General features: G+C 47.7%; 2 protein-coding genes and 1 pseudogene across 4 annotated transcripts in view; 1 reads left to right on the top strand and 2 right to left on the bottom strand.

Moving 5' to 3' along the window:
* The window catches only part of A3galt2 (alpha 1,3-galactosyltransferase 2), a 12,932-nt gene extending 7,553 nt beyond the window's left edge, over positions 1 to 5,379 (bottom strand). The window contains exon 1 of one of the 2 annotated variants that reach the window (XM_026782266.1): positions 5,360 to 5,379. In XM_026782266.1, coding sequence (XP_026638067.1) covers positions 5,360 to 5,379 — 20 coding nt within the window. Of the gene's footprint in view, positions 1 to 891; positions 1,005 to 5,359 lie in introns of those variants that run through there. The other variant, XM_005353213.2, reaches the window with a different exon arrangement.
* Positions 5,380 to 7,174: 1,795 nt separating this feature from the next.
* The window catches only part of Phc2 (polyhomeotic homolog 2), a 64,678-nt gene continuing 57,105 nt past the window's right edge, over positions 7,175 to 14,747 (bottom strand). For both annotated transcript variants that reach the window (XM_005353214.3, XM_005353217.3), the window contains one exon: positions 7,175 to 8,571. In XM_005353214.3, the coding sequence (XP_005353271.1) occupies positions 8,417 to 8,571 (155 nt within the window). In that variant the 3' untranslated portion in view covers positions 7,175 to 8,416. The remainder of the gene's footprint in view (positions 8,572 to 14,747) is intronic.
* Positions 9,388 to 12,809, top strand: LOC106143895 (annotated as a pseudogene).

Genomic DNA, 14,747 nt, shown 5'->3' on the forward strand with positions numbered 1-14,747 from the left:
GATACATTTCTCCCAGATGCCCTTGTGTTCCCCGTTAAAAACAGGGGTCACCACGAGCTCCCCTCTCTCTCCCCCTCTCTCCTTTCATCTCTGCACACCCGTCCCTTACTTGTTGTTACCCCTCCCCCATTAAAGTGCACCCACGTGGGACTGCAGTGTGTTCGTGTCTCCTTCCTAACCCCGCACCGCCGTGTGTCTCGCGTAATGTCTCCACTCTCTAACCCCGCAGACAAGAAAGACAGAAAGAATAACAAGGCCGATCTTGTGCGGGGCTGGGGGGGGGAGCCCAAGAGGAGAAAGGATTTGTGGTTTGTTGGCTGGAGTGCGGAGCATGGTGGTGGTGGCCTGTTCTCCTAGGACTGCTACTCCTTCACTGAGCTCTAAGGTCCTGGCTTGGAGAGGGTGGCCTTAGTTAGCTGTCTTCTGTGAGAGCCCCATAGTGAAGGACAGATATGGAGAGCACTCTGGGAACACCTTTTGTTAGCACTCTGGCCCTCTGGGCATCAGTCTTCATCAGTGAGATGGAATAACGGGAATAGCACCCTCGGAGACCGAACCTGAATTTGGAGTCAATATCAGCTAGATGACCGGAACTCACAGAACTTCAGCTGCTAAGGGCATTCAGTGATAGGCCACTTCCTGCTATGGCCTCTTCCTTCTGACAGTCTCTCTCCCTCTCCGCCTGCCCTGTAACTCCCCACTGCTTCCTAAGGTCTCTTTCAGGAAGGCCACTTCCATATCAGATTCCCTTAACTCTTGGACTGGCTCCACACCTTTTGAGCCTAAGGTTTACTCAAAGAGCCCGCCTTATGCAGATGTGGGTACCTACAGGGTGACTTAAGCCAGAGACCTGCATGCAGCCTCACCCCTCCCTCCTCCACGCTCACCTACCTTGGTAGCGCCCAGATTGGCGTCCCTTGGCCTCTTTGTCTCTGTCCTTCCTGTTTTCTGTAGCCTCCATGTGACCTTAGCCACCTCAATCCCCATTCTGCTCCTAGAGCCATCTCCTAAAAGACCAACTTCCCTCAACAGTGTTTGTCAAACCAGCAGCTAAATCCTCAAAGGGAGAAAAGCACATTTAGTAGGCAAATACATGGAAAAACATTCACCTTTACTAGTAGGCAAAGACATACAAATTAGAACCCAGGACAGGTTTTAGGTTTTGTTTATAAAATGATCACAAACACAAAACAAAAAGCAGGCAAGCTCAAAGAAAGCTATGATGCCAGGCTGCCAGCATACAGAGTGGGAAAGGGGGCTCCTGGCCTGCTGGGGGAGTCTTGGCCTTTTGGGCAGCTACTTACCTTTCCGTCCTTGCCCCTGTGGGTTGCCAGCCCCAGGTCAATCTGTTGGTCAGTGTCTACTTGGCTATTATCTTGGCATCATTGGTCACAGTGTGGCCAAGCTTTCTGCTAGGTCCAAGATGTCAAGGTGGGTGAGCCGGTAGGAAAGGCCCTGTCTTCAGGATGGGGAGTGGGGATGATGTGGTCACACTGAGGAATGTGGAGTGAGAACCGAGCCCTGCGCAGTGAATCCTGGGAAGGACTGCGCAGAAGGACAGCAGCCTGGAAGGGGAAGCAGGAAGCCAGGAGGCTTTCCGGGACTTCCTGGAGGACTGGACCTGGATTTGTAAACCTGGCTTCAGAAAACTACAAGCTATTTCGACAGGGATGTGGGGAAAGGCAGCCTCCTGGAAAACACCGGTGCACCCAGGGGACTCCCATTAAAGAAAGGTTTTGCATGGGGGTGAGTGGGTGGTATTGGCGCAACTTCATACTTAGACAGAACTTTGGTTCTCGACATGGTGACTGGGTGGCAGGGCATGACTATAGACAGGAAACCCAGTTAGGGCCCAGGAGTTATTGGGGTGTGAGGCCAAGCATTGCTGCTGAGTGGGGAAAAGTAGTGAGGGGCTGGAAAAGGATGGGCAGAGTGTGGCCACCGATGGCAGAGACATCTGGATCTGGATCCAAGGGTCAAACTGTGTCTGGTTGGGAGGTAAGGCCTAGAACTCACCAGAGGGTTCTGGGGTTCACCAGAAGAGCAGGCATGTCATGGGAGAGAGCATGGAGGTGGTAGAGGCCAGGCCAGGTGCTGGGTATGTCCGTGTCCGGTGAGGGGTGGAAGCCGATGTTAAGGGGGAGCTTATATAAATAAAAGGGCGTGGAGGAGTATGGGCAATTTTCCTAAAGCTGGGCTATAAAGAATAGACAGATGGACGCTGAAGATACAAAGATTTGCAGTTGACAGACAGCTGCCACCACACCTGACTAACACCGGCCTTTTTTTTTTTTTTAAAGTGGGTTCTGAGATCAAATTCAGGTCTTCATAAACTGCACTGATTTTTAAATGAAGGAATAGAGAATAGCTCCCGCTAACTGCACGATAAAGTCCACATCTCGCAGAGCTGAAGGGGCCTTCGAATCATGGCCTGTGCACTGTGGTGCACATCAGTGTCACCCCTTCCTGTCACGGGATCTCCAGTCTACACAGCAGACAGCCCAAGAATGTTCGAGCAGGACTCGAAAAAGCACACGCCGGCTGGTGGAATGGTGGTGGTGCTTGCTGCGTGTTGAAGGGGATGCGAAGGGACTGACTCCTCCTACAGGTTGTCCTGACCTCCACGTATGCACTGTAGCACACTCATGCGCACACATAATAAAAAAAGAAAAAGGAAATATGTCTTTGTGGGGAGGAGGGGACCAAGAAGAAGAAAGAAGATAAAAATGAGTGAATTTTGATGACAGGTCTGTCTGAGAGCGCCGTAGTGGAACCTGATGTTTTTGTATGCTCGCAAAAAAAAAACAAAACAAAAAAAAAACAACAAGCAAACAAACTAACTAAAAAACTAGCTAATAGGAAGCGGTAGGAAAAAGATATGGACATACACAAGCCCAGCAGGGTCTGAGTGACAGCACTGTGTGTGTGTGTGTGTCTAACAGCGGAGGTCAGTGTGGCCAGTGAGAAGTGTTAATGGGTGCATGCACATTGGAACAGAGACCAGACTAGACCTCCGTGGAGAGGCAGGTCTCACGTCTGTGGGCAGAGCCTCTCCCCTAGTATGTCGTGTGCCTACAGGTGTGCCCCCCCCCCGTAAGAGCTGTATTCGTGTTTACTGAATGCTAGGAGAGCAAAACCCCCTAGGGCAAATGTGATACATACAGGAGACTTTACATTTCCTAGTAGCCACATTAAAAAGGTGAAGATGAAATTAATTTTTACCAATTACTTTGATTTATGCCAACCTACCCAAAATGTTCTTTTAATGTGTAACCAGTATGAAAACTGACATATTTCCTTGCCTGTTTTGCCAAAGTCTAAGCACTAAATCTAATTTCTATTCAACTTAATACAGCATGCTGTGGGAGCTCAGCTGCTGGCTGCTATATACAGATTATACAGGTGGATTTAGGGGGATGCTCCAGATTGGTAATGGTGGTTGAGAAGTTCAGGGAAGAGAGGTGGGGCCTTTTAAGATTGTTTTCGACTCAATGCCCTTCAATTGGGTCCATCCCTGCATAATAAGGCCCCACTACTGTTGATCAGTGTATGATTTCTGAGATGTACCACACTGTATTGCCAGCCCTCTGCCTGGGCAATGGCCACAGCTATCTTGTATCCCCCTAGACTGCTGTCTGCCCAGGCGTCCCCCAACACACTTCAAGCAAGCTCACAGCATCTCAATCTGCAGTTTGCGTGTTCGGGCCCACCCCATCCCTTCTTTCCTGCTTGCTCTGGCCCCAGAACCGGTCTCCCTTTACAATGGCTGTCTGCCTCCTGTTTCCAAGCAGAAGCTCCCCTCCCACCTGCCTGCTCCATCCTCTCCATCTCACTGATTTACATCTGGATTTGGGGGGCAACTCCCCAGTCGGGCTGTTGGGTGCCAACCTTCAGCCCCCACCATGAAGCTTTCTGGGTTTCCCATGACTCACTGGGATTGTCACCCCAGGGATAATCTTTGCCATAACACCTTTCCCTCCTGTCACTCACTCGTCTTCCAGTTCCTTGACACCTGGTCCCCCTTCCTACACCTCTACCTTCACCAAACTTCCCCTTTAGCCCTTGCCTAACCCTGTCTGCTCTAGGAACTCTTTACTGCCCCAGTAGGCTTTAGAGTCTTGGCACCAAGTTCCAGAACCTGCCTCATAATTGGCGACATTAGCAAACATTTGTTAGAAGTGAATGAAGTAATGAATTGTGGCTTTAATGTCACTTTCTTTCTCCAACTCCTTACTCCTTCGCCTAAAACTCCATTTGCTCCAGAAGTTAAGTCCCTGCTTATTCCTCATCCTGGGCACTGACAGGGCTGGACACTCTGCAGAGAACACTCCCAGGTCTCGGCGAAGTCTGACCACAGTGCCCAGAGAGGAATCTGGATTGCCCCATTCCATCAGTGAGGAGACAACTTGGTCTCGGGTGAAAACTATTCGCTCAGGAAGTGGCTGTAGGTGCTGGGGCTGAGCCTTGAGGGACTCAGTGTGACCCCAGCTCCTCTCACAAAGGTCCTTGGATCCTGAGTGCCATGTCTCCAGCTAGCGTGGTTCCTGAGAAGCCTGCCCCTTCCCACTTTGTCCGCAGCCCACTCGGAATGCTGGCAGCCTTGCGGCAGAAGCAAGGGAAGGCTGGCATGGACTTCAGTGTCCCCAGTGAATGCCAGTCACCTCGTCCTCTAACACACCAGAGTGGGGGAGCCAATGATTATGGCTCCAGGGCACCAGGCCTTCGTGTGGGCATCCAGGCAGAGCTGGCCTGAGTGGCCCAAAGGACTAGGTGAGGGAGGGAGCTGGGACCCAGGCTGGGGTGGGATGCCTGTAGAGATCTACCATCCTTCCCCTCTTAGGCACCAGTTTCGAGTTTTACTCTCGAAGTGTCTGCGTGACCTGACATCACAGTCAGACTTTGCTGAAGGACCTGTGGGCACCAGCTCATTGAGAACACAGCTCAGTAGCTCCTTAAGCTCCATTCCTCTGTCCCTTTCCCTGATTTCTGATGGGGGGAGAGAGTGTAGCTTTAGGCCCTGGATCTCTGCCTCACCCTGGGGACAAAGGAAGAAGCACTCTCCTTAGCTTCCCTCTCCTTCCTCCCTCTTCCCCTTCAAACTTCCAGACAGGGTTTCTCTGTGTGTAGAATTGGCTATCCTGTAACTTGCTACATAGACCAAGCTGGCCTTGAACTCACTGAGATCCACTTGCCTCTGTCTCCCCGAGTGCTGCAATTAAAGGCGTGTGCCACTGCCTCTGCCATCACCAGGTCACCTCTTGTTCTTGGAGTCACATTTTCCCTCAGCAATTCTACCAACTGAGCCCCTCTCGGGTGAATCAGCCTGTACCTATACCCGGCAGGCACTGAACCTACTCACTTGAATCCCTTGAGAGCCATTGGGAGGAACCAGTTGTCATGAAATCTCTTCATCCAAGAGAGGTTGAAGAAATGACATACGCAGTAGAAGTGACGGACAAGGTATGGGGACAAAGCAATTACTTCTGCCTCCTAAACCACATGACAGAAACAATCTGGGTTGTAACACCAATAAATCCATTAACCTGGAGGTGGGGTTTACCACCAATCCTAGGGTGGGGTGGGGCTGGCAAGTCCCTTGGGACCAATCATTTAGAAGGAGTGGAATGGAGGCCAGACTGACCCACCCACAGAAGACCCAAGACCTAAGGTGTATGGGCTTCTCTTTTCTCCCTTGGGTCTTGTTTCCGGGAGGGGCTAGAGTCAGGGCTGTAACAGATTTGCAGCATCTGTGACACAGGATATTGCATTCTCACCCAGGGAAAGCTGTGTGCAGCACTCACCACCAGTTTACGTCAAAAAGCACTGGGCACTGTGACTTTGGGCAACTTCACTCCGTGTGGAGCCCTTTGCTTCTCCAGTAACAAGGGTGCTCATGCCTGTCCCCAGGTTAAGAGCCACATCAAATCATGGCTGTGTAGCTTACACGGGCAGTATTAATTTTACAAGTCAGGGTTTCTCAGAGTACTCCTGGTTGTCCGGGAACCTGCTCTGTAGACCAGGCTGGCCTTTCACTCAGAGATCCACCTGCTTCTGCCATTAAAGACAAGCACCATCATGTCTGGCAGAAAAAGTTTTTTAAACTGTGGGTCATGAACAAACAGTTGTGAAAGTCTATGTAGTGTCAATACCAGGAACAAATAAAAATTTAACAATGTAGCCTTCAAATTTACAGTAGCGGCCAGGAGTGCTGCTCACCCCTCTAGCACTCAGGAGGCTGTGACTATATGAAACCTTGTCTCAAAATATAAAAGTCAACCATGAGATATACCAGGTCCTTTCACCTGAAGTGATGGACAACTCAGCCGACTGAAACTCACCAATTTCTCTGAGTAGCCCTGGCTTCCTATCCATCACATACTTATAAGCAAACATGAGTGGGACCTGATGTTTTTATTTTTCCCCAACAAGGAAAACAGAGGTCCAAGTGGCAAGACTGGCCACCCAGGTTTTGCACACGGCCTGCAGTACAAGGCTCTCTTGACTAGGGGGCTTCCCTGTGCTCACTCCACTCACGCTACTTCTCCCACAAGCTTCCTCGCTTTCCCAATTCTGGGACACCAGGCTTTCCAGGTCTTGGTCTCCCTGGAGGATTAGCCAGTGTCTCTTCTAGGGGGTAATCACACTTTAACAGGTACCCCCAGAGGCACAGAGCCAACCCCAGCTACCACCTGGCTGCCTTCCCTCAGTCTGGCCAGTTTCCATGACTTCTGTCCCTGCACATATTACCACTATCATTTTATTATCAGATATCACCCGCTCTCTTTCCTCTTTAAAAGGCTTGCACCTGTTCCTCTACTGTCTGACTAACACGTGATGCCTGGCGAGGGCTGAGTGAGCTACAGCTGTGTCTTCTGTGTAGCACAGCTCCAGCAGACCTGCTGGAGGTAGCAGAGTCTGGGTTCTGGCTCAAGCGTTACTGATAATGTTAGCCTTCCACTTGGCCTTGGTGGGAAAAGCAGGTAGGAAGGCTCAGAGATGAAGGGGCCCAGCATCTTCACTTTAAGGGGTGTTGATTTGGGGTGAAGGCAATGAAATGACCCAGTCCTAGTCAGGTGGCATGGATACACTGCTCGGTTAAGGCAGCCGTCCTTCCCCAACCCAGGCCCATTCTTTTCCTCACCCACGAACAAAAACTCAGGCACACAGGCATCCCTGGGAGAAAGCCACAGAAGAGGCACATTTTACAGATTTATTTTTTAAAAACAAAACAAAAGGTTAAAAAAGTCCTTCATTTCCAACCCTGCCTGGGGGTATGGGGAAGGGGGCAGGGCAAGCTGAGAAAGTGCCCGCCCCTCCCGGGAAGGGTCTGACTTCCCAGAGTTGGTAAGGACAGGATAAGTCAGAGGCGCCTGGTCCTTCCTTAGGTAGCTGTTACTGCTATACAAGTTTTACAAGCAAGTGTGGGAGTGGAAGGCCAAAGGCTGCTTGCACAGTGCCTCCAGCCAGTGTTTAGTTACACCCCCCTCCCATGTGGGGGTGTAAGGGTGGGCAGGCAGGCGAAGTCACAGGAGGCTTGGCCTTTGGCCATATAGTCTACATCCTGTAGCTTCCTTATGTTGCTTGCCAGCCAGCAGGACACACTACCAATCTGGTATGAGGAGAGCTTCCCAGAAACCTCTTGCCACCTGGAGGGGACCTCTAACCTCCAACTCTTGGGGTCTGCCCTTTCTTTCTATTCCCCAGCCTCAGGCTGAGTGGAGTCCAGGACAAAGCACTAAGTGGCTGTTTGCTACAAAACACCTGGAGATGCCAGAGGGCAGCTCATGGCCTGTCAGTCCAGGCTCCCAGTCACACAGTCATACACACAGCGTTAAGGCGTCTGTGCCAGCAGGCATGGCCAAACTGGGCCCAGCTTCTCTCTCTCCACCTGCAGAGGGTACAGGGGCAGAACCCCTGGATGCTGTGGAAACAGGCTGAAGGGGGAGAAGCTGACAACGGAAGGTTAACCAGGCCTGGATAAGAAGGGGAAGGGGAGAGAAGGCAAAGGCTTGAAGACCTCTGTCCAGGCCTGCTGGCTGCCCTTGGAAGTCACCCAACTCAGGTTGGGGAGCCCTGACCATAAACCCCCTGGAAAATGGGGGACAGAGAAAGGATTAGAGGGGGGCTAGAACATTGGGACTTTGGAGGAAGCCAGTGCTATTAGTATTTACAAGCGCAAAGCCCCATCTTCTGTGCCACCTACCTCTCTACCCTTCCCACAGAAATGGCCCCTGAGAGCCACTGAAGAGGCACTCAGACCTCCTCACAGCTGCACCCTAGTGAGAGCCCCTTCCCTCCAACTGGCCATATCTCGGGCTCCTCAGGAATGTCTGTGTGGCTCTGCTCATGAGGAGGTGGTGCCCACCTGGGGCAGGAACCCTGGCTGCCCTGGGGCAGCGGGCAGGCGGCAGAGGCTCTAGGAGTCCTTGAGCATGCTGATGCGTGCATAGATCTTCAGGGCAGGCCCCAGCTTGATGTTCATGGCACTCATCAGGTGGTCCTCCTTGAGCAGCAGTAGGGCTTGCCCATCAATCTCCTGGGCACGGAACTCCTCGGCGATCTCCTGGCAACCTGAGGAAGACCGCAGATAACAGCAGCAGTTAGAGACAAGCCCTGGCTCAGGAAAGCCTCACATGGTAGGTACTTCGAGGGCAGTACTGCTGGTCTTGTCTTAAAGCCTGACAGGCTAAACGACTGAAGCAGGAAGTCAAGATGTGGCCCTCACTAGGCACACCCTTGGGCACACCTCTCCCTCCCTAACTACTGTCCTAGGTGTTGAGCTGGTACAGAGGGGAAGCTAGGGGCCACCGAGGCCTCACAGAAAGGACAGCAGCTGTTTGTTCCCTTACCCCTGCAGGTAACTTATATCAGAGCAAACTGACCATGTCAGAACGCTCCATCAGCCCCCTCTGAAGAGATGCTGGCTAACAGTAGAGGCCTGTTGTCATGTGACTGAGCTCCTTGGATGAGGATGCCCTCCACTGAAACCACAGCTGAGCCATGGCAGATGCCTCACCCTCACAATTCTGACACAATGAAGGGGTCATTACTGTTTAAGACTAAGCTTTAGAGTGTCTCACAGCAATACACCGATAACAGACTTTGAAGCCTTAGAGTTAAAAAACTTTGAACATGTAGGGATGGCCTAGTATTGGGGCCAGCAACAGATAGGCCAAGCAGAGTACAGTGACTGCCTAATGTGATCTAGGATCCTGAGCAGAAGTCCCATAACCCAGGGGAAACTGCTGGAAGCTTAATGGAGAGAGAGGAACTGCTACAGGGGGGCTGGAGGGGTTGGGATTTAACTGTATCCTGCTAGGAAGCAGCAAGTTTTGCAGCACTGGACTGGGGACATGAAGTGTGACATTCCGGTATTTTCAGGTAGACATGAAGTGTGACATTCCGGTATTTTCAGGTAGAAGGCTGAGGGTGCTGCCTGCCTTCTTGTAGGAAGGAAGAGGAAGGGAAAGGAAAGAAAAATCAGTTCTGTGTACCATGGTCAGTATCTGCTGGATCAGGAAGTCCTTAGCATTTCAGGATTAGAAAACAGTTTCCAGTGTGGTGGTGCACACTTTTAACCCCAGCACTCGGGAGGCAGAGGCAGGCAGATCTCTGAGTTCAAGACCAGTCTGGTCTACAGAGCAAATTCTTGGGACAGTTAGGGTTACACAGAGAAACCCTCAAAAAAACAAAGAAACTAACAAACAAATAAAATCAAAATAAAAGACCCCCTAAAATGAAAAGAAAACCCAGGCTCCTGAAGACTTGACATGATACTCTGAGGAGAAGAGCTCTCCTGGTAGTTGCAGGCCAGCTTCAGTGATTCTGATCAGTTGAAGGACTCCCAAGAACCCTAAGGGCTCCAGAAGAAGCCCAACATTACAGAAAGGCTTATCTGAAAGAGGATTTGGGGTATGTTTTTTGTATGATGGAATGAACCCCAACAAGACTCAGAAACTATAAGGATTTTAAGAAAACTATATTGTCAGAAATATTGCTAGGTGCCGGGCGATGGTGGCACACACCTTTAATCCCAGCACTCGGGAGGCAGAGGCAGGCAGATCTCTGTGAGTTCGAGGCCAGCCTGGTCTACAAGAGCTAGTTCGACAGGCTCCAAAGCTACAGAGAAACCCTGTCTCGAAAAACCAAAAAAAAAAAAAAAAAAAAAAAAGAAATATTGCTAGCTGAGACTGAAAAGCTCAGAGGTAATAGAAAATAAAAAGCACTGCAATTTAAGTTGCTCTTAACACCTGGCTGCCTGTCACAGCAGGTGGGTGACTCTGAGGGTGGGTAAGAGTCATTCAAGGCTTGGAATACTCCAAAGGAAATGGCAGCAAGGGCTGCCCAGGGCTGCTGTGGGTCAGAGCTGCCTGCCTGTTTCCGTTTCTCCCTCAGTTACCTACAAGATACTGGGGTGTGGTGGGCAGGAGACAACCTGTCTTAGTTCTTGGATCTCTAGAGTAGGGAACCACACCTACGCATCAGGGACAGAGCTCTCCATGCCCAGGCTTGGCTAAAGAAAATGCCTCCAGATCAGGCATGTGGAATATTCCTTTACATTATGTGAACATATGTCACTGTGATTGGTATAATAAAGAAGCTGGGCTATAGTGATATTTAATTTGTGTCTTGATAAATAAAGTTTGCCTGAAGATCAGAGTGTAAAGCTAAGCCTCTAGAGGTCAGGGAGTGATAGCACACACCTTTAATCCCAGGACTCAAGGCCACTCTGAGCTGTGTGAGGTAGAATCTGTCTAAGAGAAACAGCTCACACCTGTAACCCCATGCTAGGGCTAGGGCTAGGAGGAGCTCAGTGAGTCTGAGGATGCAGCCCAAGGAACAGTGCAAACTGAGGACAGGACTGCCCCTTTGGTCTGAGCATTGGTAGAGGTGAGAACTCTCCAGTGGCTGGCCACTTTGATTCTCTGATCTTCAGCTTTAACCCCAATATCTGCCTCTGGGATTACATCTTTTATTATTCATGTTACAACTGGCCAATAGATGGACAGATGAGGTTAGGCAAGAGAACCAGACTAAGGACACTGGGAAGAAGAAGGGCGGCGGGCACCATTTTTAAGTGGAGTTTTTCATCAGGACCGTAATTAGCTGTTATGTCAACTCTTTCCAAAAAAATCACTCAGAAACTAAGTATTAATTATAAATGAGGCTGACCTCTGGACAGGATGAGGTCTGGGAGAACCAGACTGAGGACACTGGGAAGAAGAAGGGTGAAGAGAAAGGAGTTGCCAGCCAGACACCAAGAGAAAACAGGTACAAGACGAAAGAGCGGTAACACCTCGTGGCAGAATGTAGACTAATGTAAAAGGGTTACTTTAAGTTGTAAGAGCTAGCTATAACAAGCATTAGCTGCTGGTGGAGCATTTGTAATAATAACAAGTGTCTGTGTGGTTATTTTGGGGTGACTGCCGAGACACAGAGAAACTGCCTACAAATGGTGCCCAAATGCCTGGCAATGTAGATCCACATAAAATCTGAAAAACAAAAAACAAAACAAAACAAAAAACCCGAGTCAAACGCAGCTTCCTGGTAGCTGCCTCTTCCTGAGTAGGCTATGGTTGCTACTAGCAAACAGAGGCATGGCTCCTTTAAGAGACCCTGTTATTAAACACTTAAATGGGGTTAATGAGCAGTGGGCAGCATGATACTTTGTAGCAGCATGGACCCAACAACTTCTCAGAGCTGGGGTGGTACATGTGGCTCCTGCTGGTACCTCCACCATGAAGCTAAGCTCTTAGGGAGCCAAGGTGGGGAAGAGCCAACCACCAACGCCATGCGCCATGCGCTAAGCTGAGCCAGGCAGGCAACAACTATAGCAGTTTAAGATTTGTCTCATGAGATCAAAAACAATACAGATGCTCAGTAAAGACAGATTCAGATGGAAAAGGCCTCCAAATGGGTTACAATGTGTTTAAAAATGTACAAAGATGTGGGAGAGAAAAGAAAAAGAGTAGAGAGTCACAAAAAATGTATAGTTTTAAGTTTAGAATACTTAAAAAGAGAACAAAGTAATATAAAAGAAAAATCCATGTAAAGATGGGAAATCATGGGATTCTAGATCCCGTATATATTATGCTGTCCTTAAATATTGTGACTGCTGATCAATGAGCAGTAACTGCTAATCAATGAGCAGTAACTGCTAAGAAACACTGGATTATGGAAACTGCCAGATTAAATCAACTTATATATTTTTATAATATCTAGACTTCAAAATGGAATTTAAAAGGTGTGTTACTTTGGGAGAGAGGTTATGCTTTTATTTTCACTGGAAATGAGAAGCTGTAGATTCACTACAGATTTATATGGATCAGATTTGTTTTGAGGAAGACCCCCTGAAAATCCTGACTCTAAACATAAAGAAATAAACCTAAGAGAGAGAGAAAGAGGGGGTGGGGAGGGAGAGAGGGAGGGGGAGAGGGAGATGGAGAGAGAGAAGGCTTTTCTGGTCTCTTTGGCCTTGGCGGCAGAAGCAGGATAACAAAAGGAATGTCATTCTTTGGAAAGCACCGCAATAAGACATACACGTTGTGCCACCACTGTGGCTCCAAGGCCTACCACCTTCAAAAGTCTACCTGTGGCAAATGTGGCTACCCTGCCAAACACAAGAGAAAATATAACCGGAGTACCAAGGCTAAAAGACAAACACTACCAGGACTGGGTGGATGAGGCATCTAAAAATTTTCTATCAAATATTCAGAGATGGATTCCGTGAAGGGACAACCTCTAAACCCAAGAGGGCAGCTGTTGCAGCATTCAGTTCATCTTGAGGATTTCAATCTGTCATAAAATAAACATTCTGGTTTCAAAAATGAAAAAAAGGGAGAGAAAAAAAGCCCTACAAAACATGTAACATATATTTTACCTACTCAAATACAAAACAAAGAATCATCTTTGACACTTTCAACATATAATATGTATTTGTATTAATACAGACATGCATGTTACCTTTAAAAGTTTATGTATTTTGGCGCAAGGGAACCAGACACCAAAGAAAACAAATGGTTCAGGTGACCCAGCCTCTCAAAATACCTGTTGCAGTTTCCTTGGAGTTTTGCATCAAGACAGCTCCAAGGCTGCTGGCTGAGATGGTCCAGCCTCACAAAACAACTCCAGCCAAGATTTAAAAAAAAAAAAAATCATCATCCTAAATTTTCCCAGGGCTCCTCAAAGACACCAGAGCCCCCAGATAACAGGAAACAGTCTAGAAAAACAACACCCACACCCCTAAAAGATGGGTGACAAATGTTTGCCATTATCATTGTTTGTTTGTTGAGACAGGATTCCTCTGTGTAGCCCTAGTTGTCCTGGAACTCTCTGTAGACCAGGCTGGCCTTGAACTCAAGAGATCCATCTGCCTCTGCCTCCTGAGCGCTAGGATTAAAGGCGTGTGCCACCACCACCCAGGGTTTACTATCATAGTTATATGTTGTTATTGGTCATTGTGGGGGGGAGGGGGGAAGCTAAACAAAAGAGCTAAATTCAAGATTTTCTTTCTAAAGGAAAAAAAGGGAGATATGACACAGGACAGGAAAAGGATAGATGATTGAATCTACTTTAATACAAAAATCAATCATTAATCTCAAAATATTTTATAATGGTATGAATTTTGGTTTATTGATACAAATTTAAAGCTAATTTTTTTATACTGTATGCACACTTCTACTCTTGTTTAGGGTATTGTGTTTATGCAGTTTATTTAAAATGTATAACTAAGAAATGGAGATTAATAGTCATCTATAATAGTCAAACTTACAGTCATGTTAGGCATGTTTTCAAGGTCATAAATGGATACACACACACACACACACACACACACATCAAACACTTCAAAAACCTACAGAATATGGCATTTGATATGTTCAATAACCTAAGGCATTTCATGACAGTGAGACATGTGTCTGCTCCTGACAGCACCAATTTACTACAAAAGAATATGATGGGCATCAAAGAACCTTTGTATGGAGTTTGCTTTTTTTATGATTAAAAACTAGCTATTTGGGGGCTGGAGAGATGGCTCAGTGGTTAAGAGTATTGCCTGCTCTTCCAAAGGTCCTGAGTTCAATTCCCAGCAACCACATGGTGGCTCACAACCATCTGTAATGAGGTCTGGTGCCTGCAGTCTTACACACAGACAGAATATTGTATACTTAATAAATAAATAAATATTAAAAAAAAAAACTAGCTATTTGGGTAAAGAAACTGCCCTCACCTCAATCACTGACAGCATACTGTCCAAAAAAGACAAAACAAGGTAGGATAGTCCTTCAAAATTCCCTGTTTCTCAGAATGTCTGTCAGATATAATAGGCCTATAGACCAAGCTGGATGCCCCAATGTTACAAATGAACTTTGGGTGACTGTTCAGACAGCCAGATGTCCCTGTTGTTAGGTAACATGTTACTCTTCTGAGGTCTTTGACGAAGTTGAAGACTAGATAATCATAGTTAAAGTTTTCCTTAGTTATGATAAAAGGTAAATTGGGTATAAAACTTTAGACTTGCAAAGATAAGAAATAATAGAGTATTTCTCTAAATTTTCTAAATACAAAGGGTCTGGATATTGTAATTGTAATTCTTACTTAATAACCGTTTTTGTTGTATATACAATTTTTTAAGTTAAAACCTTCCTTTTTAATTAGACAAAAAGGGGAAAATGTGTAATATTCCTTTACACTGTGTGAATATATGCCACTATGATTGGTTTAATAAAGAAGCTAACTGGCCAATAGCT

This window comes from Microtus ochrogaster, chromosome 10 (genome assembly GCF_000317375.1).
Source record: "Microtus ochrogaster isolate Prairie Vole_2 chromosome 10, MicOch1.0, whole genome shotgun sequence".
Classification (NCBI taxonomy): Eukaryota; Metazoa; Chordata; class Mammalia; order Rodentia; family Cricetidae; genus Microtus; species Microtus ochrogaster.